General features: G+C 44.8%; 1 protein-coding gene across 1 annotated transcript in view; it reads left to right on the top strand.

The window, feature by feature from the left end:
• Window positions 1-27,636, top strand: part of LRP6 (LDL receptor related protein 6) — a 187,863-nt gene that overhangs the window by 135,503 nt on the left and 24,724 nt on the right. Inside the window, exons 10-16 of the mRNA XM_090043831.1 lie at window positions 1,867-2,093; window positions 12,964-13,148; window positions 15,616-15,942; window positions 20,038-20,240; window positions 20,863-21,074; window positions 21,730-21,920; window positions 27,127-27,336. Coding sequence (XP_089899957.1) covers window positions 1,867-2,093; window positions 12,964-13,148; window positions 15,616-15,942; window positions 20,038-20,240; window positions 20,863-21,074; window positions 21,730-21,920; window positions 27,127-27,336 — 1,555 coding nt within the window. The remainder of the gene's footprint in view (window positions 1-1,866; window positions 2,094-12,963; window positions 13,149-15,615; window positions 15,943-20,037; window positions 20,241-20,862; window positions 21,075-21,729; window positions 21,921-27,126; window positions 27,337-27,636) is intronic.

The raw sequence follows: 27,636 nt of genomic DNA, 5'->3' as shown, positions 1-27,636 counted from the left end.
TGCATCTGGCCCAGCTCATGCAGGGCCAGGGCTCAGTCACAATATCACACCAGATCTGGCTTATGCCCCACATGTGCAATTAGGCCCACCACCCCAACCCAGCCCTGCACATACCAGCTGGATCCCAGGCACAGAGCCATATCATCTGGCCTGCAGGGCTAGGAAATTTGGCTCTGGGGAGCAGTGGCCATGTTAATAGCCATCACTCCCCCACCATAAAATTTCTGTATCACTGGGGCGTCCTGTGGGCTAGGGGTTGAGCACCCTTACTCCAGTTTAAGAATTGACTAATACATATAAAATTTTGCAGAAATCTAGTTCAGATGGAAAGGTTTTTGGTCCAGTGCACATTGTCATTCATTTTATTTCCATAGTAAAAGTGTGTGTGGGGGGTGGGGGGGTGATTGACGCACATTATTTTTAAACCAGTAGTGTACATTTTCATACACAAAAATGATTAGTAATGGTAAAAGTTAGTATTTGGTGGAAAACTGAACCCTAAGCAAAACCGTAGTTTGAGGGAGATTTGGAGGACAAATACATTGTGGTGGCAAATATGCTTTCTGTCAGGAGTAAAAGGAGGTTTATTAATCTCACCTCAGTATCATTTAGGCAGGAGGCTACCTCATAACAGTCATAATATGGTGAAAACTACAGGCTAGCCTGAAAAAGATATAAACTAAAATATCAGTGAGTTTGGGAGACTGATGTAGAAACTTAGGAACTGTCTGACTGTAGCATGCCTCTTACAGTCTCATATTTGTGGGCAGCAAATTTAGTTAGAAGTTTTTAGGCTAGATAATTTTTTTTAAATAAAGTAATAATTTTGTAGCCATGTTGAAGCTAATCCAAATAATAGTCTGTGGTATTCTGCTCTTCATGGCTTAGTTATGTACATACAGGTTCATATAATAGCTTTTTAAAAAGTTTTTCCAAGAGGTTTGGCCAGCCCTCCTGGTTTTAATTTGAAATGTGATTGAAATGAAAAAATAAACCTGGATCCTCAGCTCTGTTTTATGGGGCAGTGTAGATGGACACTTGAGTGTCACCAGTTTCCATTCTGTGCCTTCCATTCCTTTGACACTGGAGGTAAGCACTCGGGCTTGAAACCTGGTAAAATAGAACTTTGTGGCAACTTCTGTGCTGTTTGAAGAGTGAGTAAGGGTTTAGGGCAGCAAGGAGGAAACTAGTATCTGACAAAACAAAGTAGTATTTCTTTGCCTATCAGTGATGTTATTTTAAAGCTTCTAGACAGTCAGTGTAAAACAACAATAAAGAACAGTGGAACTGGGATATATCATTATATATCTATTGTAAAAAAAAAAAAAAAATGTATGATACCAATAGTGATTAAAAGAAAAAGGAGAAATTCTCCACAGTGGGAATTTAATTTAAATTAAGTGTTTTCTTTCTAAACTGAAGCACAAGCATTACAGAGGTAATTGACTTTTTGGCCATTCTGTTTTCTCCTTCTTAGTGAGCTGTGCTTAACCTTCTCTTTATGATGTTATAAAATATTGCTGCGTAGTGTAGCGCACAAGCTCTTGTATAGGCCTGGAAGAGCCAAAATAATCTCCCCTCAAAGCTGGCAGTGAATTGTTAATGTCACTTTACCATGTAGATTGCTTAATTGAACCAGGCTAAAGTCACGCCATTTACTTCCCAGTGAAATGCCATTGTGATTGACACAATATTTTCATGGAGTATAGCAAGTCATTGCTTCTGAATAGAAGCATTGTTCACTGAGCAAATATGTAGCATATTGTGTGATCCTCTTTCCTGCAACATGCTTGAAGTCTGCAGGCTTTTAAATTCAGACCCAGCGACTGACTGGTAAAGTTTCTATGAACCCTTGCATCTCCACAGACTATCAGCAGGGCATTCATGAATGGCAGCGCACTGGAACATGTGGTGGAGTTCGGGTTGGACTACCCTGAAGGCATGGCAGTTGACTGGCTAGGGAAGAACCTGTACTGGGCCGATACCGGAACAAATCGCATAGAAGTGTCAAAACTGGATGGGCAGCATCGCCAAGTGCTGGTGTGGAAGGACCTGGACAGTCCCCGGGCACTGGCATTGGACCCTGCTGAGGGGTAACTCACTGACTTAATCCTGTGCTTGTGAACATTTTAAAAATAATGCATGAATATTCTCTGTAGGGCGTGTTAAGGAAGTACCCACATGCAAGTCCTGAGAGAATCCAGCTGGGGAATTGAACCTAGGAATTTGGAATCTGGAGAAAGTTGAGAAGAAGATTCTAGAAATAGATTCCTCATGTCCTGAAAAATCAGAGATGCTCATTAGAAAGCAATTTTTATTTAGTTTTTTAATTAATCATACAATGAAGTTAGCTTTAAGTTTATGGAATTTGTTAATTAGAAAAGTTTTGTAGCTTTGAAAAGAAAACAGTTATTCCTTTTAAAATGGAGCTTCAGCACAGGTCATGATGCTGTGAAGGGGTATGACATAGTCTGCTTTTGAAGGAAGAAGAGAAGCTCATTTGCTTGAGTATAAAAGATCTTTGCAGGGAAGGAGTATGTTTGGTTGGGAGAAATAGTACATCCCATTTATCCAAAAAGTGACATACTGTATTTCTTAACAAGAGAGTTAGTTCTGTGCTCCAGGATGAAATGTTGAGAAATGGACTTGTTCCCAGTAAATGTATTGTACAAACAAAGGAGAAAACCTGTAGTATTTAATATCTGCATATCCCTTGAAGCCTTTGAAATACTTTACAAGCCTTAACTAATTTATTTCTGGCAAAGACCCATAGGAGGTGTGCTAGTTATGTATTGCACATATTTTACAGGTGGGAAAAACAAGACACAGAAGCTAAAGGTCTGATTTTTAGATATTCTAAATTCTTAGTTTCCAGTGCTATAGCACAGAGGTTGTCAACCAGGTGTACACATACCCCTGGGGGTACTTGGGAAGGCCCCAGAGGGTATGTGGCAGCGGCACAGGGGGCACAGCCAGCACTTCTCTTTTGCTTTTCACTGACATGTGCCACTGGCAATTCTGGTTTTATGCCCCTAGGAGATATTGCCCCCCCCCCCCCCCCCGGCGCTCATCTGTCAGCCACTGGGGGACTCCCTGCTTCATAACTGGCTGCCAGGGGTACACCAACCAAAAAAGGTTGAAAACCCTTGCTATAGCAGGAGCTACAGCAATATAGAGAATTTAGTACTATACTTCTGTGCCTGTAACAGGATTAGTCCCTGGCAGCATGACACCCCCTGATGGCCACGTAGCTTCTGCGCTGCTCTGGCTCCTAGGGTAACTCCTCTTTCCTCTCACCTGCCACACATTTGTTGGAATAATTTGATTATGAAAAGGGAGGCTGCTCCAGGGTCCCAGAGTGAGCCTTTGCTTATTATCAGATATTGAGTCCCTCCTGAACCCAGCCAATCCCTGTCCTGCCCCTTAGGGGCTAAGTGGTGCCCTTCCAGCCCTATCTGTGTTCTAGCACACTGGTTGCCTTAAGGACTGTTCATGGCCTCCTTCCACCCCTAAAGCCATGCCCATGTCTCACAGATGTTACTGGTTAATTGTAGTGTCAGGCCTTTCCTCTATGCCCTTGTTGGAGCCTTAACCTTCCCAGCTTCTGCCTCTTTTTTCTAACTGGGCCCATAGCCCAAGGCCCACTGTTTTGGATCTCAGCTCCTGGGACCCCCCCCCTGTCTCGCCCCTCCTGGGCTGTGGCCCTTGGCCTTAGTTTTCACCTGTCCTGGGCTCCGGGCTCTGGACCCCTGGCCCTGGCTTTCACCCATCCTTGGCTCCAGGCCACTGGCCTTGGCTTTTGCCCCTCCCAGGCTATGGGCCTCTGGCCTTGGCTTTCACCTCTCCTGGGCTCCAGCCCTAGCCTTCCTGGCTTCACGCTGCTTCTGTTCTCTTTTCTAGCTCAGGCTTTCAACACTCTAGGTTTCCACCTGTCAGCATCTTGCCCTGGGCCGTGGAGGAACTAAAAACACCCACGTTCCTCGTCGGGCACCCCTGTGGCTTGAACTGCAGTGCACTCTTCAGGAGCTCCACTGTGACCTCCTCATCACCCCTTATAATGGCTTTTAGTCCACCAGTATAATCCAAACATGAACACAAGCCTGCCAGCCCTATAACAAAAGCCTCCCCATACTGGGTGTAAACATAAACACAAGCCTGCTGGCTGTATGTGAAAATTCTCCCCTTACTGGGTCATGCTTCATTGGAGGCTATACATTCCTTCCTTGCAGGTTCCAGGGCAGCTCAGGTATTAGCTACTCTCCTGCAGCCATCCTACTCAGAAGCCCCTTTCCCTGCCACCTGCAGGGCCAGGCTGGTCCCTGGGTCTCAGGGACTCACCTTATATGCCTCCTAAGCCCTGCCCCTTCCTGTTAGGTGGCTTTCCAGCCACTTGCAGGGGTTTTCATTTCCATGCAGCATTTTAGCTCAGCTGCCTGCAGCCCTTTGTTGCTAGACTGCCTAGACACCTGCCCTGATGCAGCGTACTGTCCTGCTGCTATCCTCTGGGGTAGCCTCTATCTGCATGGCTGCTGGTCTGCTTGCTTTCTGGCAGCTGGCTTACTAGCTGTTAGCCTGCTTTCTAGCTGCCAGCCCCCGCACAGCCAGGTCAGCCTGTTGCAGAGTCATCTTAAAGTAACTCAGTCATGTCTGTCCTATGCTGTGGTCACAGCAGTGAGTGCAGGATAGGCCTACTCTAAGTTAGATGTATTTACCATTTGTACCCTCCGGCTCCCTGGTACAATGCCCTTCTGCTGGCAGTGCACAAAAAACTGTGATACACACTGGTGTAGCAGGACTTAATTGAACTGTATGCTGTACAGAGGCTGCTTAGGAGCTTGGATTCAGGAGCCTGAGGTTAAGGCATTAACTTGTGCAAGTGTACTGGAGAGTCTCTGAACACTGCTAGCAAGTCTGCAGAGAATAGTGCTTCACTTATTCTTATTTGCCATTAGGAATGTATGAGTCTTTTATCCTGAGTAGTTTTACCATTCTGTGCCTAGAGCCTGGTAGAAAGGGGTGATGATTGGGAGCTTTCAGAAATCCTGCAGAGCTGTCCTCTGTCCCAAAACTTAGCTAAGTTCTATTTCCTTTTGTGCTGAAAGGCCTCAGTCCAGTGCTAAACCTGGAATAAATCAGTATCCTTTCTTCCTTTTCTCCCCCCCCTTCTGCCAAACTCCTTCACTCCCCCAAGTCTATGTTGGCATGGTTAATAAGCAGAGCCAGCACATGCCTAGATGATTGGGGGAAGGTTTGTTAGACATTTCTGATGGCTAAAGGAAGATTTAATTAGTCTTGATCTGCAGAGGTTCTGCATATTAAGGATCTAGGAAATATAGTAGATTACCTACTAAATGTGAGTCAAGTGTCAGCCTGTCATGCAAAAAACTCAGCCCCTGGCAGGGATGTATAAATGGAAATATAGTGCAGAAGTCATGCACCGTAATCATTCCACCCTATCAGCAATAGTAAGGCCTGGACCATGATGGGTCCAATTCAAGAAAGGTCTGGATCTATTTGAGAGACTGCAGAGAAGAGTAATAGAAATTAGTAGAGCTCTTGAAATCATAATCTGTGAAGAAAGGTTGAAAAAATGGGTTTGTTGAGTTTAAAGAAGAGAAAACTGTGAAAAGAGACATAACAGTCTTCAAATATATAAGAATAAGTGACTAACTAAAATAGAGAAAAGAAAATGTCTGTGGTGGATAAAAAAATTCTTCCCCAAACAGAAAGGAAGTTCATAGTGCATTTTATTTGGAGAATAGGGTGTTTGGTTATCTCAACTAGAAAATAAGTAAGTGTAGCATTAACAGGTGATGTCCACAGGGAGTAATACAAAGTATAATGGCAACAAACTGCAACAAAGAAGATTTAGGTTAGACATTAGGCAAAATAAAAACATTATGATTGTTGAAGTAGTTGAGCACTGGAATATATTACCTGGAGAGGTTGTGGAGTTCCTGTCATTAGACAATTTTTAGAGCAGGTTAGGCAGATATTTTCCTATTTGCTTAGTTATAAGTTATAGTTAGCCCTGCCTTGGAGCCTGTTTTCTCTGATTCTGTAAAGTAGCTCTTCCCAACCTGGAGAAAAGTTGGCTAAAGGCTAAAAGGACTTTACAGGTTTGTTTGAACCTGATTGTGACATGGGATAAAGGTGTTAACTTAACTAGCTGCTCTCCTCAAATATTGAACAGCTATGTTGTTTTTAAATTTTGGAAGAAGTTCTAAAGTATTTGTCTTAGAATCGTAGAAAATTAGGGCTGAAAAGGACATCAGGAGGTCATCTAGTTCAACTTCCTGCTCAAAGCAGGTCCATCCCCAGCTAGATCATTCCAGCCAAGACTTTGTCTAGTTGGGTCTTAAAAACCTCCAAGGATGTAGAGTCCATAACTTCTTTGGGTAGCCTGTTCCAGTGCTTTATTACCTTCCTAGTGAGAGAGTTTGTCCTGATACCTAATGTAAACTTCTCTTGCTGCAACTTAAGACCATTGCTCCTTTTCTGTCATCTGCCGCCACTGAGGACAGTCTAACTCCATCCTCTTTGGAACCACCCTCAAGTAGTTGAAGGCTTCTATTAAATCCCCTCTCAATTTTCTCTTCTCCAAACTAAATAAGCCTAATTCCCTCAGTCTCTCCTCAGAAGTCATGTGCTCCAGCCCCCTAACTATTTTCATTGCTATCCTCTGGTCTCTTTCCAGTTTGTCTACATCCTTTCTGTAGTGGGGGGCCCAACTAGACACAGTACTTCTGAGGTGGCCTCACCAGTGCTGAATACAGGGGAAGAATCAGTTGCCTCGATTTACTGGCAACGCTTCTACTGCTATTGGCTCATATTTAGCTTATTATCCACTATAACCCCAGAGTCCTTTTCTGCAGAGCTGCAGCTTAGTTAGTTGGTCCCCAGCCTGTACCAGTGCATGGAATTGTTCCATCCTAAATGCAGGACTTTTCATTTGTCCTTATTGGATCTCATGAGATTTCTTTTGGTCCAGTCCTCCAGTTTGTCTAGGTTTCTTTGAATCCTAGCCCTACTTTCCAGCATATCTACTACAACTCCCAGCTTGGTGTCATCTGCAAACTTGCTGAGCGTGCACTCCATCCCATCCTCCAGATTGTTGATAAAGATATTGAACAGTAAAAAAAGCCCCAGTTAGGCTCCGGAGTGGTGAGAGACATGTGGGTGAAAGCCCACTGTGCCCCTGCTCTCCTGAAGCCCCCCAAAGACCCCCCAGCAGTTGTGGAGCTCCCCTGCTGACCCCCAGCACAGCTGGAGGCAAGTGGGGCCTGTGGTGGGAGGGGGTTAACCCCTGAGTGAGGAGGTGGCTGAGTGGAGCTGGGCCAAGTCAAGCCCCACGCAGGCCCCTACTTGGCCCAGCGCATCAGGGAGCCATGTGAACAGGCAGCACAAACAGGTGCGCTTGTCTGCTGGCACGTAAGTTAGCACAGAGTTCGCACAGGAGGGCCCAAGACCCTGCCCGCAACCCCCCTCGGGTAGATAATCCCAGCCATAGCCAGCCTACCAGAGGCATGACACGGATGGGCATGCGCCGCACCCCCAAGGGTCCCCTCAGGCTCTGCAGCACCCCCCCCGGGCACCTCAGAGACCGCCACCCAGATGGAGCCCATGGTTCCGGGCTCCATGCAGACGGAGCCCCTGGCTCTTGGCTGCAGGGGCTCCCTGTCCCTTTTTCAGGCTCTGGGGCCCGGGAGCATGGCCACCTCCCTGTGTGGGGTCTGCTGCCTTTTGGGGTCTCTGGCGCACCAGCTGGAAGAGCTCCAGGCCACAGTCCAGAGGCTGCATGCCATCAGGGACTGTGAGCAGGAGATTGACTCCTATTGCCAAGCCCTTCTCCCCCGGGAGCTGGAGGGTAGACCACAGTCTCCCTCCAGGACAAAGCAGGACTCTGGGACCTCCCGCTCTGTCCAGTCAGGGGCATGGACCAAGGTGGTGAAGGGCCCTACCAAGGCCCTTGCCCCGCCGGAGCTTAGTAACCTTTTGCTGCTCCAGCAGAGCCTGCTTAGTTGCCAGCTTCTGCAGTCAACACAGGCCCAACTGCAGCTATCTCCCCCGCTCTCCCCAAGACAGAATGTAAGGTGTTTGTTGTGGGAGACTCTATCCTGAGAGGGAATGAGGGGGGAATCTGCTGCCCTGACCCCTTAGCCCGGGAAGTCTGCTGCTTCCCAGGGGCCTGCATCTGGGACATTGCGGAGAAGATCCCAAAGCTCCTCCAGCCCACAGACCCCTATCCTATGCTCCCTATTCATGTGGGCACCAGTGACACAGCTCGGAGCGCTCCCAGCTGGGTAATGAGGTGCTACAGGGATTTGGGAGCAGGGCTAAAAGGTCTGGGGGAACAGGTGGTGTTCTCAACAGTCCTCCCAGTCTCAGGGTATGGGCTAAAGAGGGCTAGGAGGATCCACGGAGTCAACCAAAGACTGTGGTGCTGGTATCATTGGGAAGGCTTTGGCTTCCATGGCCAGAGCTCGCTCTTTGGCGAGAGAGGCGGTGAGCTGCTGAGAAGAGATGTTTTCCACCTCTCTCTGCTGGGGAGGAGGCTTTTCTCAGCCAAACTGGCTGACCTGCTCCACCGGGCTTTGAACTAAGCCCGCTGGGGGCCGGGGGGACGACCGCCACTGCTGGCCTGCTGAGCAACCCTTGCAAAGCCAGCAGGCCAAGGCACTTAAGGGAGCCCACCCCTGCTCCAGCCCTGGCATAATCTGTGGGCAAGGCAAGAGCCCCCAAAGGGACACTTGCCTGCCTGTACACAAATGCCAGGAGCTTGGGCAACAAGCAGGAGGAGCTCATCCTCCTGCTCAATGTAAATAATTATGATGTCATATGGAAAACGGAGACCTGGTGGGACTCCACCCATGACTGGACTCCGTGTAGATAAAAGGGGCAGGGGTGAAGCTCTCTGTGTTAAGGAAAGCTACACGTCCCTGCAAGCTGATCTTGGTGACCAGGGTAGACGACTGGAGACCCTCTGGGTTAAAATCCATGGGGAACACAGCACAGGGGATACAGTGGTGGGAGCCTACAGACCTCCCACCCAAAGTCCTGAGCTTGACCAGGAGTTCACCCAGGAACTGGCTGAGGCCTCATGCTCCAGGAGCATGGTTGTCATGGGGTGACTTCAGTTACCCGGACATCTCGTGAGAGGATCGCTCAGCAAAATCTGAGCAGTTGCAAAGCTTCTTCTCGTGTATGGATGACCTCTACCTGACTCAAGAAGTCTATGGGCCAATGAGGGGCAAAGCACTGCTTGACCTGGTACTGGCTACTGGGGATGACCTAATCGGCAACCTAGTAATTGATGGGAACCTGGGTGATAGCAACCATGAACTGATCACCTTCACCATCCACCATAAAGCTGGCAAGTCAGTCAGCAAGACAGAAGTCCTTGACTTCAGAAAAGCCGACTTTAACAAGCTCAGGAGGCTGGTCAGTGAGGCCCTAAGGGACCATGACCCCAGGGAGAGGGGAGTTCAAGAAGAGTGGTTGCTCCTCAAGGGAGCGATCCTCATTGCACAAGCTAAGCCTATTTCATCTCAGAGGAAGGGCAGCAAGAGGACAAAGCAGCCCACCTGGCTCTCCAGGGACCTAGCAGACCTCCTGAGTCTAAAAAGAAAGGCCTACAAAGGATGGAGGATGGGATTCACCTTCAAGGAGGATTATTCTGCATTGGTCTGGTCCCTCAGAGAGCAAATGAGGAAAGCCAAGGCTGCAACTGAACTCCAACTAGCTTCGAGCATCAAGGACAATAAAAAGTCCTTTTTCAGATATGTGGCGAGCCGGAGGAAAAGCAAGGGCAACATTGGACCCCTGCTGAACCAGATGGGGCAACTGACAACTGACGCCCAGGAAAAAGCCAACCTATTAAATGGGTACTTTGCGTCAGTCTTTCATCAGTCCCATGGGATGTCCATGCCTGCTACAGGACAAGGAGATCTGGGTGAGGGAGATCCCCTACCCTCCATTAATGCTGACCTCATGAAGGAACATCTTGAAAAGCTGGATACCTTCAAGTCAGCCGACGCTGACAATCTTTACCCCAGGATACTCAAGGAGCTGGCGAACATTATAGCCCAGCCCCTGGCACGGATCTTTGAAAACTCCTGGCACTCTGGTGTAGTGCCCGAAGACTGGAAGAGGGCCAATGTGGTGCCGATCTTCAAGAAAGGGAGGAAAGTGGATCCGGCTAACTATAGGCCTATCAGCCTGACTTCTATCCTGGGGAAGATCTTAGAAAAGTTTATTAAAGAGGCCATCCTTAATGGACTGGCCGACGCCAACATCCTAAGGGATAGCCAGCACGGGTTTGCTGTGGGTAGGTCTTGCTTGACCAATCTCAGTTCCTTCTATGACCAGGTGGCCTATCACCTGGACAAGGGAGAAGAGATTGATGTCATATATCTTGACTTCAAAAAACCCTTCGATCTGATATCCCATGATCACCTCTTGGCGAAACTAGCCAATTGTGGACTTGAGCCCATCATGACCCGCTGGCTGGAAAATTGGCTCCGTGGTCGGACCTGGAGGGTAGTAATAGATGGAAGTCACTCATTATGGTGTCCTGTGACCAGTGGGGTCCCCCAAGGTTCTGTCCTTGGACCCATATTGTTCAACATCTTTATTAATGATGTGGACATGGGAGTCAGAAGCAGACTGGCCAAGTTCGCTGATGACACCAAACTTTGGGGCAAAGCATCCATGCCAGATGATAGGTGGGTGATCCAGGCTGACCTGGACAGGCTCAGCAAATGGGCGGACGAGAACTTGATGGTGTTTAACACCGAAAAATGCAAGGTTCTCCACCTTGGGAAGAAAAACCTTCAGCATCCTTATAGGCTTGGCAATGCTATGTTGGCTAGCACTATGGAAGAAAGAGACTTGGGGGGTCATCATTAACCACAAGATGAAAATGAGCCTGCAATGCAGTGCTGCGACTAGTAAAGCGACCAAAACGCTGGCTTGCATCCATAGATGCTTCTCAAGCAAATCCCGGGACATCATTCTCCCCTTGTACTCAACCTTGGTGAGGCCGCAGCTGGAGTACTGCGTCCAGTTTTGTGCTCCACAATTCAAAAAGGATATGGAGAAGCTTGAGAGAGCCCAGAGGAGAGCCACGTGCATGATCAGAGGTCAGGAAAACAGACCTTACGATGACAGGTTGAGCGCCATGGGGCGCTTTAGCCTGGAAAAGCGCAGGCTCAGGGGTGATCTGATGGCCACCTATAAGTTTATCAGGGGCAACCACCAGTATCTGAGGGAACGTTTGTTCACCAGAGCGCCTCAAGGGATGATGAGGTCGAACGGTCATAAACTACTACAAAACCGTTTCAGGCTGGACATAAGGAAGAATTTCTTTACTGTCCAAGCCCCCAAGATCTGGAACAGCCTGCCATCTTGCTGGGATCCTATGACCCCAGCTGACTTCCTGCCCTTTGGGTGGGGGGCTGGACTCGATCTTCCAAGGTCTAATGTCTGTGAAATCTATGAAACAAAACTGGCCCAAGGACCAACTCCTGGGGCACTCCACTTGATACTGGCTGCCAACTAGACATTGAGCCATTGATTGTTATGCTCTGAGCTGATGATCCAGCCAATTTTCTCTCCACCTTCCAGTCCATTCATCCAATCTGCACTCTGTTACTCTGCTTGCATAGATGTTATGGGAGATGGCATCAAAGCCTTGCTAAAATCAAGGTATAGCATGTCTACTGCTTTTCCCACATCCACAGAACCAGTATTCTCATCACAGAAAGCAATCAGGTTGGTCAGGCATGACTTACTCTTGGTGAATTCATGATGACTGTTTGTAATCACCTTCTCCTCCTCCAAGTGTATAGAAATGGATTCCTTGAGTGTCCACCTGGCTCCATGATTTTTCCAGGAAATGAGGTGAGGCTTACCAGTCTGTAGTTCCGTGGATTCTCCTTCTTCTGTTTCTCTAAACATGGGAACTATATTTGCCCTTCTCCAATCATCCAGGACCTCTCTCAGTCACCTTGAGTTTTCCAAGGTAATGGCCAGCAGCTCTGCAATCTCATCAGCCAACTTTTTCAGCATCTTGGGGGCATCGCACCTAGTCCCATGGACTTTTACATATTCAGCTTTTATAAATAGTTTCTACCTGTTCTTTCACCACTGTCTTTCTAATATTAGATGTTTACCCAAGAGATAAAGAAACCTTCCTTAAAACAATAAAGCACCATTAATGTAGTAATATACTTATGTGTTAAACTTCCAGTGTCTTGCTGACACTATACTTCCAATATGTGAGGCATAAGTCAGCATGTGGAGACATAATTCTTTCACTTTTGATCTGAATGGAAGTGCCATAGGGTTTAATGATGCTCTGTCTTTGAACACAATTGATTCCAGTGGTACCTAGAGAATCAAACAACTACTGGTGTGAAATTGGCCAGGAACGAGCATTTTACAGATGTATCCTCATCCCATACTCACTTATTTAAAAAAGAGCAAAGGCAAAGAAGTAGAGGAAGTCCTTTTTGTTTATATGAAATGCCATGGACCACTTCTTAAGTTAAAAAAAACAAACAAACCAAAAAAAGAACCCAACCCCCATAAACTAGTGTGTTCAGTTGCTGCCTGGTTGATTGTTAGCTAACATGTGTAAATTTGTTAAAGACTGAAGTGCTGTAGTAAGGAAATCACTGGTAAAGGTCCAACTCCATAAAGAAAAAAAATACTGTTGGCAGCAGTGTAAGGAAATCTGACTCACTTCCTCACTTGTGTTTTGAGGAAAAAAAACGGAGTGCTAGGAGTTCTAATAAATGCTTAAATGTATACCTCTAAGTCATCTGTTTCTACTTCTCTTTTATTGTCTTATTTTGGTGTTTTCCTGTTTCTCCTTCAAGTTTTGACAAGAAGTATTAAAAGTTTTTGTCAATCTTAAAACTCTCTATTGGATAAATATCACATTTCTGGCATTTTAACCAGGTTTATGTACTGGACTGAGTGGGGTGGGAAGCCCAAGATTGACCGAGCTGCCATGGATGGAAGTGAGCGTACTACTTTGGTACCAAATGTGGGAAGAGCTAATGGACTAACTATTGACTATGCCAAAAGACGACTCTACTGGACTGATTTAGATACCAACTTGATAGAATCTTCCAATATGCTAGGTGAGTGGCTGTTCTGATTTCTGTTTGGTTTTTGTGTTGGTAGTCTCTCAGTACTTAAGAGAGAGTACCTCTAAGGGCTGTATGTACACCCTGGGGAATTATGCAGTTATGTGCCCCTGCAATTTTCACATAAAAAACATGATCATGCATAATTGCATAACTTTGCATAAATTAGCTACAGCAGGCTCTGTGCCTTCACCTCCATGAAGTGGAGGCACAGAGCTGCCTAACTGAACATCTGGATAAGTGGGAAAGGGAGCTCCTGTCTGAAGGAGGGGGCAGGGAGGGTGTGGGGTTTGTGGGTGGGCATGGAGGTATTTTTAGGTGGGTCTGGGCCATAGGAAAGCCACATGAGGAGGTACGGAGCATGCCTGGTCCGATGACGCACAACTCTGCTTCTACATACTGCTTGCTGCTGGAGTGCCAGAAGCCACACATGGAGGCACAGAGTCTGCCAAGCCCCATGGCTTGCAGCTCCCAGTCCATCTTCCATCAGGCTTGGCTAGCCAGCATTGTGCCTCCACGTGGGCCTTCTAAAATTCCTGTGGGAAGCTGCATGCGAAGGCACAGAGCCCTCCTGGCCAAATGGCACGTGGTTTCCATCGGTAATGTTGGGAGCCCCAGATGCTGGCATGAAGTGAGCCCAGTATGGTCTGAAGGCTCACACTAGTGGTCTGGGCCAACCCCATGCCAGCATGTGCAGGCCCCGGGATTCAGCCAGAGGTATGTGTTTCAGGGGGTTCTGCTTGCAGTGGCCATGAGCACCCTGAGGGCCTGCTGATGAAGATGCTCCAGCGGTGGGGGTGTGCACTGTGGGGATGGATGTGTGGTGGGGGAACTCACACCCACCTACAAACCCTCCCACACACACACCCACACCCCTTCACAACCCTCTCTATACTCCCATACTGACACCCCCCACCCGTCTACAAACCCCATACACATACCCACACCTTCACAAATCCCCTCACACATCCTGTACCCCCAACACCCACCCACAGCTTACCCCCACAAACCCCATACCCATCCTCAAACCCCACATACATACCCACATCCACCCCACACCTGTCCGCAAATCCTCCCCCCCACTGATATTCCCCCACACCAATATACCCCCACACCTAACCATACAAAGTACCTACATGTATTCTAATGCAGGTTTAAATAGTCTTATATTGTGTTTAATTTGTTTTAAAAAAATGGAAGTAATTAATTTTGCATAATATTGATTTTTTTTTCTGCTCATAATTCCCTGCGGTGTATATATGGTCTTAAGTCAAGTTCAATTTTTTTTAACCTTACCCAACTTTACCTTTTTTTCTTATTCTGTAGTAGGCTTTGTGAAATAGTTATTCCAGTGAGGCCTCAATTTTCTTATAATGTAGTTGCTTATAAAGGTGAAATTACAGAAACAGCATGTATTAGTGATAGGTAAGACAAAGCTGTCAACTGGTAATTTTTTGGAGTGTCTAGTTTTGCTACAGTGGATAATATCCAGATAGCAGTGTAATTTAATAGACTCCCAAAATGTATGGTTTATACCTACATAGTTTATATCAAACATAAGGGTATGAAGTAAGTATGATGGAGAAGTCTGCAGATGGATTGACACCAGGGGCTTATCATCCTTATGGAATTTGACTAATCTAAATTCTCACAGCCTTTTTTTTTAAATGTCTGTGAGGCCCCAGCTACATTACACTTAAGATGTGATTAACTAGTTAATCATGCCTTAAGTGGTCACTCAGCCACATGTTCATTCACTTAATGGAGTGATAAAAAGAGGAATAAGCTACAAAGTTATTCCACAAAATATTGCTAATAACTTCATAAGTGCTTTCTGTCACACAATGAATTGAACATATGACCATGGGCCCCTGTGCCTGGGAACCCAGTCAGCTTATTGGAGCTCCTATATGGCAGGGCCCATGGGCACCCCTGAGAACTGCCAGCTGAAGCTGACTCCCAGCAGCAGAAGCATGTGCCCCTGTGGCTGGGATTCCCATTAGCTGACAAAGCTCCTAGTCACATGGGCATCCTGTGCACCCCCAGAGCTGGAAGCCCCCTCCCAGGTGACCCAGCTGCAGGGGTGCACATGGCATGGCAGTAGGCACAATTGTATGGATTGTATGTTACATCCCATCACACTTTAACCTGCATGTATAGAGGGGCCCTGAAATAAATAGATGGGAAAGATGTCAGAAAAACTTTTGAGTATAAAACGTCCTTCCTCAGGACAAGATCTGAGGAAAGACACTTTGTGTTCAAAAGCTTGCCCAGCATCTTTCCCATCTATGTAGTTGGTCCAATACAAGGTGTATTACCGAGCAGATCTTGCTTCTCAAATATTCTCTGGCCTGTCACAGCTGCTACAACATTACTGTGAAATAATTATCTAATGAATTCTTATGAATTATTCATTTGCCCCCCAATAATTCTTCCTTTTTCCCTTCTTTTTTGAAAACAGGTCTTGACCGTGAGGTTATTGCTGATGACTTGCCTCACCCATTTGGCTTGACCCAGTACCAGGATTACATCTATTGGACAGACTGGAGCCGGCGCAGCATTGAACGAGCCAACAAAACCAGCGGCCAGAACCGAACTATCATCCAAGGACACTTGGATTACGTTATGGATATCTTGGTCTTCCATTCTTCCCGGCAGGCAGGTTGGAATGAATGTGCATCTAGCAATGGGCATTGCTCTCATCTCTGCTTAGCAGTACCCATTGGTGGTTTTGTCTGCGGCTGCCCAGCTCACTACTCCTTGAATTTTGACAATAGAACCTGCAGTGGTAAGTCCTCAGCACAAATGAATAGCTAGAAGCCTTGGGAGGAAGCTGCATTTCTTGTTGTGATGGGAATATGTGAGGGAAGCATGGTTAAAATATAAAATCCATTACCATCATTTATTGGGAATAGCAATAAATGGATAAAATTAGTTTACTAAGGGGCTGGTGGGGGAGGGGAGGGGCACACAGAAGAGGAGAAGCTCTTTTAATGACAGCAAAGTTTGTTTTGATGACAAGTTGAGTATGTTAGGTCATGGCTTTTCTCTATCTTTGAGACTGACAGTTCTTTAAAAACCTTTTCAGCATCTATATAAAGTAAGATGTGGGAATGGATGACAGTGGTAACAAAAGTTCAGCTGTTGTTTATTTTCTCATATGCTAGGTGTGTCCCATGGCAAGACAGAGAAGGGGGTGGGGGCCAGCCCTGAGCCAGCTGCACAGGGGGAAGAAGCATGGCCTGGCCCCAATCCAGCCATACAGAGGGAAGACTACATGGCCTTGCCTGGATCTGGGATGTGTGGGGTGCAGGATAAGGGTCATGGCCTGGCTCTGACCTGCCCCTAGGGGCTTCAGATTTTGGCAGCGGGAGGGGCAGCAGTACTGCCACTGCTCCTCCGCTGCCAAATTTCCCGACTCATGGGGAGCCCTGTGAGCTGGATTCCAAGGCTCCCTGGGCTGCATTTAAGGTTGAGGTTGAGCACCCCTGCTTTAGAAGATAAGTGATGTTTTAGCTCCAATTTTGAACACTGGATGAGCTCTAGGTAGCTTGGCAGCTAATGTGGTGGTGACTTAGATCTTTTGGCTGCTGAGATGTTGGGTCCCCTCAAAGCCCGCCCCACTGTAGCCAAAGGCATTGGTTTTGAGAGAGAAGAGAGGCTTCACATCTCCACATCTTCATCACAGAGCAACTAAACCCCAGTTTTCTCTATTGTTGTGCAGAGCAGAACCACAAAGCCCTTGGCTAGAAACTAACTGCATTCAACCCAAATAATTCATCCATGTCTCAGTAACTGGCTGCTGGTGCTGCTCTTGTAACTTTGGCAGCTAAGCTGAATGTCTGATTTCCATCGGTATCATTCAGATTAGTCAATTGGGTTAAGAGAGTCATAGTACACAGAGACAGATTATATCTCACCTGTATTTTATATGACTTGGGAGATCCAGCCTGCCACTCTGAAGTCAAATCTAGAGATTCTTGGTCTGCCACCTCATAGAAGACTTTGGAAAGCATCCTCTTGGAAGTCTTCTGCTTTATGTTCCCCACATGTTCTGCAGTTCTCTTCTGTTGTTTGCTATAAGGGACAGTTGCATGACAACTGAAGATCTTTGCTCCTTAATCATCATCTTCTTTTCCAGAAAGTCGAAAGCATAATTTTTGTCATCACTATGGTGAATTATTGTGATGCTAAGCAGAGGGCTTTGACTTCTTATGGGAAATAAGTAATACAATCCTATAAAGATCCTGTTTTCGTGGAAATGCTCTTGGTAACAAAACAATGAGAAAAATTTCAGGAAATATATTAGGAAGAAGTAGAACTGCCTTTACATAGCATGGGTTCAAAGTCTTTTATAAAGCGTTAAACTCTTTTTCTTGCTATGTTCAACCCTGGTAGCTTTCCAACTTCTCATTTGTAGGTAATGGGAGACTTAGGTTTTCTTCTTATAATTTAATTTTTCTCTTAGCCACTGTAAACAGAGCTTGGATCATTTTTAGTCCCCTTGCCTATTGTATTTGCTTTTGTATTTCTGATCATTATTATAGCACAAGCCCTGTCAGGAGGCCAAATCCTCCCCTTTGTGAACCGTATTGCACATGTGTGCATACATTCCCTTAATTACGGGAAAGATACACTGCTGTGACTAGCTCTGGGATCTTTACTTTTCTGAGCCAGCATTGTTCTTCAAGTTCAATGTAGTACAGTCCTCCAACTGGGACCCAGCTATGTTTCGCCCATAGTTTCTTCCAAAAGCTCAGTTAAAATATATCATCAGTGGGGAGAGATTATGATGGAGACTGGAAAATGTTCTCCCAAAAACCTGTGTTGTGCTTCAGACCCTTAGCAACTCCAACATGGAAATTTGCTTCACTTACCAGGTCTAATGAGCTTCCATATGAAGCTCTTAGTCAATGAGACCCTAAAAATGAGAGATGATCTTTGGAGAGGAGGTGTAAAGGGTTTTGAGTCCATACAAAAGGACACTTGCATATTTTGAGTGGTTATTTTGTTTTGGCCTAATTTGTTCTCCTTTGCAAGTCTTCCTTAAATTATTTTTTTTAATCCTGTAAATCCAGGAGCTGAGCTTTTCCAGGCATGTTGTTTTGCTGTTTAGACTGTGTGGTTTTAGTTTCTGTACACACACATGTGTGCGCACACATCTGTGAGTGACTTTTTTAACTTAAAAAAATTATACAAATATTAAAAACAAATGGTGAAAAGTGCAAAGGTATGCAGCCTTCCCAGGGGTCAAGTACGAAACATTTATTAGTGGCAGCAAAACTACCATGTCACCCCAAATTGTAATCCCTTCCCCCACGCTCCTCATAGGATTACACATGTAGGATGTGCTGTGCATCCTCCACCTTGCAGAGGGCCTCCTCATTGGCCCAGTGCAGCACAAACTGGTTCATGTTTTGTTGCAAGGTGAAATGTCCAAGTTCAAATGTGACACACGCCCAGACCCAGAAGTGGAAGACCTGGAGTTTATCATTGGCGCTGGCCCCTGTGAGCTGGTTTCTTTGGCTTTTCAGAGTTGCCATCTTTGTCTGACCCAGCAGGAAATTGGCCAGGCAGATTATACTCCCCTTGGCTGCTTCCTGTGGGATAGAGAAGATGTGCATAGTCCCAAAAAAGTCCAAGTCCTGCACACCAGACAGGGTGCTGAGGGCAGCGAAGAGTAGGTGCAGCTGGAGGCAGTCCAGGAAGGCACAGGAAAAGAGAAAGGGTAGGAAAAAGAGAGAGGGAAATAAAGCTGCTGATCATTGGTGCCCATTGTTACCTCTGCTTCCCCAGGTTTCACTTCACCTGTTTCATAGGTTGGTTGAGCTGGAGCATTGCCCCACTGTTTGAACACTCAAACCATTGGAAACAAAATGTTCTGAGTCTAGAACTCAGAACAAACATTTCTGGATGCTGGAGCTTGTACTCTGGTGCACAATTTTGTTTCCAGGCTGACTGTTGGCTAACAGGGTGCTACAACTATGAAAAAATGGTGCTTTTAACTTTATAAGTCAAATCTCTGATCAAATTACCTACACATGTGTCCACATGCACTTATCTGAAGGCATTACTGTGAAGCTGCAAGTGTGAATGAAGCTTGAGTAGCAGACAATTTTTTTTCTGCTGCTTAATATTATTTAAGAGAGAATTTGATACACGGTGGTTTTTCTTCTTGGCCTGAGGTTGCCCATATTGGTCAGTGAGGGCACGCAGCACTTATAACTAAATTTCTGCAGTGCTTTTAGTGGTTCAATAAGTAATTTTTCATTCACTTGTTTTTGGATGAGGCTTTTACTTGTCTTCTAGTCTACTGGACAAGTTTGCTTTCTTCCTAGTTGGGTAGGAGAGAGCAGTGTTGAACACCTAAAAACTGAGCAATGGGAAGCTGAGCGGAATGTGACATTAAATTCTCCTGACTGCAGCTGTCCAAAATAGACATTTTTCTGTTGGTCTCCTTAGTTTTTTTCCTGAGAGAGTGAGAGGGTTGTAGCAGCACATCTATACCAGCCTAATGGAAGTCTTTACTGTGATCTAATAGCAAAGCACAAATGGTTAATTTTGCAGTTTTACCTACCATTGGAAGTGTACTAGCTTACAATCAAACTTTAAAGTCCGTGAAATACTACTTTCTCTGGCTCTGAAAAAACATAACTGAGCATTCTGTTTTGTGGCAATTTTGGCAGTTTTTCAATTGCAAAGAGAAGGATAAACAGCTTAACTTTGCGCTTTACATCCACACTCTTCTATTTGTTGAAGAAAGATGCTTTTTAAGACTTTCCTACAACCAAGTTGTATATGTTTTATGGTATATTTTGCACAGTAGCCACTAGGTAACCAGTGTTTCAGCTCTCTGTGTTTGTATTTGTCTGTTTTTTAAAAGCTCCTACAACCTTCTTGCTGTTCAGTCAGAAGAATGCGATTAATCGCATGGTGATAGATGAGCAACAGAGTCCAGACATCATACTCCCCATCCACAGCCTCAGAAATGTTCGGGCCATTGATTATGATCCCTTGGATAAGCAGCTTTACTGGATTGACTCTCGTCAAAACATCATCCGGAAATCACAAGAAGATGGCAGCCAGGTATCTGTGGGGTGGAATTTTAAGAGGCGGAGTGGCTGTTTATGCCAAGTAGCAATTATGCTTTGTATAATATAAATAGATAGACAGCCTGCTGACTCCCAGCTTTGCTGTAACTGGTGCTGGGCTAGTGGTCAGAAGCTCTAGGGAACTGTAGTTTGGAAATTAAGATTCATGAGGAAGCATACATGAAGAACCTCAGCATGGGAATGAAGTTGGAGGGGAGGACAAAAGGAAGATTTTGGGGGAGGTGCGTTGACTTGTATCATTGTTCATCCCCAGACCTTTTAGCCACTGTTCTGTTACTTTTTTTGTATAAATAAGTGCAGGTTTTCCCTGTGTGATGGTTGTCAGTAATACTCTATTTAAATGCTTTTCAGCCTTAACTCCATCCCCATAAATCCTCATGGGTAAGTGATATGTATCCACTACTGATTCAGCTGTTACCTTGGGAGAGACTAGGAGAAATAACTGAACCTGAGTCTCCAAGTTCCGGGTTGCATTTTGGAGGATCCTTTCTAGCAGTAAACAATGTCACATTTGGCAGATGTAGTGAACTCCACTGCCTGGGTCAGATTGGTTTTAATGTTGTTCCTGTGACTTTCCTGCATCCCTTTCCCTGCAGAGTCTTACAGTGGTGGCCAGTCCTGTTCCCAATCAGAACCTGGACATGCAGCCCTATGACCTGAGCATTGACATCTACAGCCGTTACATCTACTGGACGTGTGAAGCCACTAATGTAATCAATGTGACACGCCTGGATGGGAGATCGATGGGTGTGGTGCTGAAAGGAGATCAAGACAGGCCCAGGGCCATTGTGGTGAATCCAGAGAAAGGGTATGTATAATTCAGTGGAGGGCTTGACTGGAACATCAGTCTGGAAACCCTGTGATTAAGACTTTTCAGCCAAATATGGGTCTCCGTGGTACTGGTGCATAAGTGCTAAAGGTTGAAAACTTTAACAGTTCTTAGGGTAAAATTCTGGCTTATTGAAGTCAACAGAAGTTTTGGCAAGGAAAGTAGCAAGGTCCAGTTATGCTCACCCTGGAGCTGAGCCCAACTCAGAGTGAGGGGAGGTACCCATTTGGCCAGTTGGCATTAAGAGTGGTGGGGAGAGGAGCACAGTGCAACTCTAGGTGTATCTTAAAAAGCATAGCTAGCCATCTACTAACACAAGCATCCCAGTGAAAGGAAGGACAGGTGAGATGCCTCTCCCACATCCTCCCCAGAAACACTTTCTTCAGAGCTAGGCTGCTCCATAAGCAGTGCTAAAGCCCTCCTGGGAGATAGAACATGCTGGTGTCCTGTTCATCCTTCTCCTTAACTGTTAGGGACTTGCAAAAGGGGAAGCATTGTTTAGCCCTAAGTAAAAAATGAGGTTATTTTCTTTGGTAAATCAGTTGTTGTCTTAAAAAGCATCTGTTTGTTTCTTTGTGTGAATTGTGCAGAAATGAGTGTAATAACCCTTTTTGTCTAACCCCTCTTATTGTAGGTACATGTATTTCACCAACCTACAGGAAAGGTCTCCCAAAATTGAGAGAGCAGCATTGGATGGAACTGAACGGGAAGTCCTCTTTTTCAGTGGCTTGAGTAAACCTGTAGCCTTAGCAATTGACAGCCAGCTGGGAAAGTTGTTTTGGGCAGATTCAGACCTCCGGAGAATTGAGAGCAGTGACCTTTCAGGTAGAGTAGACTTGGTGACTCATTTGGAGGAGGTGGGGAAATGCAGAGAAAAAGGGTCTCCTCCTCTGCCTTTCTGCTGTAAACAGTCTGTACCAGGACTGTACTCATTCCTCAAGTTCCCAGCCAGGGAATGTGACTGACTCAGACAGCATACACATTCTCTATCATTCTTCAATCTGTGATTTACATTACTAATTGCTAAATCTTACTTGCTGTCTATTTTCAGTTTCAAGACCTTTGCGTAGTTTTCCTCCGAACTCCTGTTTGCAGCTAAATCCCTGCTGCTTTGTCATAGAAGTCACTTTTGGTACTTTAGTCTCTGTCAAACAAAACATCAAGTATGTGGTTAAGGGAAAAAAATTATTGGCTGCAGTGTTAAATCAGTATGTACTAACCATTTCTATATAACATGGCAACTGGAATGTGTATCTCCTTATACAGTAAAACCTGGATCATTCATTTCCACATGGTTCACAACCAACTTAGTTCACAGTGGGTTGCTGAATGAAGGGCAATCCATTCAGCTGCTTGCTGTGGCTTTTACTTCAAAGGGTGCAGCTTCTCCACTCAGCTGGGAGCTCATCAGTGATCCCTTGCTTTTATTAGTCTTCTATTAGTTAAGCTTCACAACGTGCCTTTATGCCAGGACAAGCGGTTCTAATCCGGAGTCCCAGATGGTTGGAACCAAGGCACAGCAAGGTAGACCATATATGACCGGTGATGCACAGCAAGTCAGTGAAAGATTAGGGACAGAACTCTGGTCTCCTCATTGGATGCTTTAACCATTGGTTTGCACTTAAATGTATTAAAGCAGTGTAAGTTCTTTTCTGAAAGTTGTAGCTTAGTGTATGCTTGGATGATTTTGCCCAGTACATGTTCAGCATCTTTCTGCATGACTTACTCAGAGCTGTTGAGCTTCTGAGTGCCTGGGGGTTGCATGACCCCTGGTTGCATGCTGTACAGATCCGCAGGGTGGACAACACTTGCTGCACTGCCTCCATGCCACTACACAGTGTGGAGTCCCCAGGTTCCCCTGAGCTCCCCAGCCACTGGCTCTTTCAGTCCCTGGAGCCACATTCCCTCCCACCAGGGGCAGGGCAGACCAGTAAAAGTTGAAGGAGGAGCCCAGAGACTGTAACAGCAGGAGAGAGGTCATGGGAGTGACACCCAGCCTGGGAGCCCAGAAGGCTGCAGGTTCACCCATTGTGGGCTGGATGAGTCCCATGGACTGACTGCCTATTGGACAGCCCTGACTTAAATTATGGATAGCCTAAGGTTGTGCATTTCTTGTTTCTCAGTCTATTATCTCTTAGCTTTTGGGACACCAGCATTCAAAGCCAGCCTGACATTTAACATCTTTTCCGGTTTTTAAACAATCCTACCTTTAAAAAAAAACAGCTGTCAGATCTTGTATATTGCTTAATAATACCTTGCAATTCCCTCCATGAACTTTGAGGACAACCTTTTCAAACACTCACTTTTTGGCATTTGCCCTGCAAAATAAATCGCAGCAATTATTAACCTCATTTCTAATTGATGACACAGAGCTGGCTAATAGGCATTTTTTGACAGAGTAACTTCTATGGGGTCTACAAATGTTGTTACTATTAGGGAGAGATAGTATGCTTCACGTGTGAGAGAGTATTCTTTCTCCTGCCCTTTAAAAAGGCACTTGGAGCCCAGTTCTTTTCTCCTAGTAAGAGAACCAATTGAAGACTTCCTATGATAGGACTGGACTTCCCAGAGTTCTCACATGGTAAAGGGCAAAGAAGTCTGCATGAGAAGGATGGTTGGGATAGCTTCCTTTGTGTGGACACTGTGTTTGAAGGTATTTATTCTGAAATCTGGTAACTCTCATTTTGGACTAGTTTGTCCACATAAAGAGCTATTTTGGCCAGCAGTTCTCATCAGTTGTAGAGTGTAGGTAATCCCTGTGGTGAGCAGATTTTAACCTTTTGGGTGGTTTAGAGCCTCTCCAAGATTTTTCCCAGAAAGGATAAAGAACACTGGTTTGCTGTATAACTTTAATTGGAGGGCAAAACAATCCCACATTGACAGCATTTATAAAGTAGAAATTCTGCATGTCTATCTAGACATACAAAAAAATAGAACTCTTGGTTGCAAAATGATCTTTTATTAGATTAACTGGAAAATAGTAAGAAAGTGGTCCTTTTTTGCAAGCTTCCAGGACCAAGGTCCCTTCGTCAGGCTCTGGGAAAAGTGTAGATGGTGGTAAAAAGTCCCCATAGGTAGGAAATAAATGAAGGGACTTTGATCCCGAAAGCTTGCAGAAAGGGACAATTTTCTTGCCATTTTCCAGCTGGTCTAATAGAAGGAATCATTTTGCAACCAAGAGTTCTAGTTTTTTCTATGTTTTTTTTGTCCCAGACCAGCAGAACTACCAAGTACACCCCTGAAGCATGTATATCTAGTTGTTTTCCAAATAAACTATTTGGCCAAATAAATATTGACCAAAAAATACTTTGAGCCTGATTTTTGTATGTAATTGTCTATAGCTCCTTGTTAATTTATTGAGAACTGCTGTTGTACAGCCTCTCTGAAAATCAGTCTTGTGTGTAAGTGCCAGGTCCCCTCTTCCCCCTCTCCCTAAGTTACAGTTTTGGGAAGGTTTTTATTAGGAAAGAAGAAAGTTAATTATGGCTTATGTTTAAGTAAATGCTTTGAGCTATAGGATTTCATTTATGTGCTTCCTGGTAGGACTAGCCGTGTGTGTGTGCGTGTGTATGTGTTCTGTCCCACTTCAGGGTTTAGGGTCAAGTTTATGGAAATGTGAATTTCAGTGTCCTAGTTAGGTTAGTAGTAATAATTTAGTCACAACTATGGGTAAAAACCAAGGTATGTTTAAGTTTTCAAGTTTCTCCACCACAATGTTAAATATCACTTGCATTGCCCTCACCTACATTCCACTGTAAGAGAACTCCATGCAGAAAGATAAAGCTCTTATTCTTCTGAAGATTGGCAACAATCAGCGCTGTTTCCTTTTTCCCAAGGGCCTCTGTGCATGGCTCCTGCTCCCCCTTCACTTATCATCTTGCATGTACACAGTGATTCATATTTGTAGTTTTTAAAGCCAGAATAGATCTCTATGATGATGACTTGTTCTAACCACATGCCTGGCATTAGCCATCCACATAGCAAATTCATTTATTTCTGCATTGAGGTGCATACAGTTCATTCCAGCAGCCAGGTTCTTAGTTCTAGACAAATTAATCAGAAAACTGTTTATAACTTACGGAGTAAGAGTCAGGAATTCTAGGGTCTGTTTTAGACTTTACCACCTGATTACTATGAAACTGAGCTGGTTACTTAACTCCTGTATACTTCAGTTTGTTTTCTCTAAAATGGGGATAGTAATTCTTAGTTTAATTTATAATTTAAAGCATTTGAGATAATCTGATGACAGATGTACAGTGGAAAATATTGTTAGTGGTATAACTAAACATTGAGATAAGAAATTCAGATTGCTTCATTAATTCACATCCAAGCATTAATACTTGAAAGTAGATAACTTAAAATCAGTATCTTTCACATGTGTTTTTGGGCAGAAATGTTTCATCCTTTTATCTGTTGTTATTCACTATACCAGTTAAAAAGTCAATGTTTTTTTTTAACATAATGTGGTGGAATACATTTACAGGTTATTTCCTGCTATCATACATGCACCGCTCTAGTTTACCTGTAATTTTAAATCATGTAATGTTTCAGTCTGTCAAAAGAAAAGCAATTTTTTTTATAAGTGCATGTACATATGGGGGGGTGAAGGTGGGGGTGGGGAGTGAGGTTTTAACCGTAGGACCTGATAAATTTATTGAATCAGCATCCACCAAATTTGCAGAGTTATACAGTACAATGTCAATTTTGGGGTTTTTCAGATGTTAAGTTTCTAGCTGTTTGGGTTGTGACAAATGCATTTGCTTTTTAAACTTAAATGCTGTATAATTTTTCTTCTTAAGGCCCCTGGCAGACATTCCATTTATCTCACGTTAATTACACAGTAAATTGTAACATGCCCCACATGCAATGAATTTATCACACCATAAAATAGCAAACCAGCCACAAAGATGTTCCCATGGTCTAGCATGTTTCCAGCATGAGAAACATGGGCTTCCCATGGCCTAGCATGTTTCTAGCATGAGGCCTTTTGTGTCCCAAACCTGGGAGCTGCCCAGAAGTGATAAGCTGATCATCAGGATTGGGCAGGGAGCAGCCCTAACCTCTCTTCCCACCAGCAGTTGTGAAGTTGGGATCTAAGGCATTTTAGGCCTTATCCCAAACTTTGCATGTCCTGCCATACATGTGTGGCATGGCAAGTCACATAGTTTAGGGATTGGGCCTAAAATTCCTCAGACAATCATGTAATTACATTAACATTTACAAGGGGTCTAAATCTGCAGATAATCTTCACCAGTAGCTCTAGGGACTGGTGAAAACTACACTGCTTGTAGTACTAACCCTGAGATTTAACAACAACCATTTAAAAGTCACATACCCAATTTAGCACAATCATTCAGCCAGTGTACTTCTCCTTCAGTACTGAGTGCTGGGGCAGCAGGTCATCACTCAGGGTTGTTTGCTGACTGAGGATAAATTTTCACAAGGGAAAAAGCTGTGTTCTAATTCAAGCCAGCTAACACCAGTTAATCTCTTAATGAAGGCAAAACAGTTTGTTTTAGCAAGTTGAAATAAAGGTTATGGGAAAGTCCAGAGTTTACGTAAACCTCATAACTCTTGTGAAAACTAAACTACCTCTTCTTTAGGATTTTATCTTATCTCCATTAGTTAACATCTGAGGACCAAGCTAAAAAATTCAGACACCTGCACAAAACTTAAAATGATTTCTGATCATTCACATGTGGCTTGTGGGGAGTAAAAAATATGCATTTTCCCTCCATATTACTGAAACTCCTGATGTCATGAAGGCTAAAACCCAAAACTTCCTCTGTGTAAGTTTTTCTTCTCTTAGTTCCAGCTTGTTATAGAAGGCAATAATGCATTTGTGTGCCAACTGAAAATGGGGGAAACAAAAAGGGTGGTTTGGCTGTGGAATTTAAATCCACCATGCTGTGAAGGATACTAAGCTGTGTGTGCACGTGTATACCATATTTACTGTATCTTTGTAAAATATATGTTTCTGGTGATGTCCCAGTCTTTTCCTATTGTTTAAACTACCACTTCCTTCCCAAAGGTGCAAACCGAATCGTTTTAGAAGACTCCAACATTCTGCAGCCTGTCGGACTGACAGTATTTGAAAACTGGCTCTACTGGATTGATAGGCAACAGCAGATGATTGAAAAAATTGACATGACTGGTCAAGGAGGACGCACAAAGGTGCAGGCTCGCATTGCTCAACTCAGCGACATTCACGCTGTTAAGGAACTCAATATCCAGGAATACAGTATGTACCAGTCCCATCATCAAGAAACAAGCATAACTTGTGGGGATGTGGCCAGGGAGTAGCAAAAGACACACAAGACTTTTTCTTCCATACACCACTGATTAAATCCAGCTTGGGTCACTAGTGGCTAAAACTTAACATCATTGAGTGTCTCTTCAGTGTCCTGTGTGGAATTAGTTGAGTTTTCTTGGTATGTTTGGCAGTGGCCAGGGTCCCATCACAAAATCCGCTGGCAACCTGATGGGTACTTCTACAAAGCGTGAAGGAGTGCCTAGAGACAGACTGGTATATCTTGTTGCT

The sequence above is a fragment of the Crocodylus siamensis genome, chromosome 4 (genome assembly GCF_052110815.1).
Source record: "Crocodylus siamensis isolate JL-2025a chromosome 4, ASM5211081v1, whole genome shotgun sequence".
NCBI lineage: Eukaryota > Metazoa > Chordata > Crocodylia > Crocodylidae > Crocodylus > Crocodylus siamensis.
This window is presented reverse-complemented; position numbering and strand designations above follow the sequence as displayed.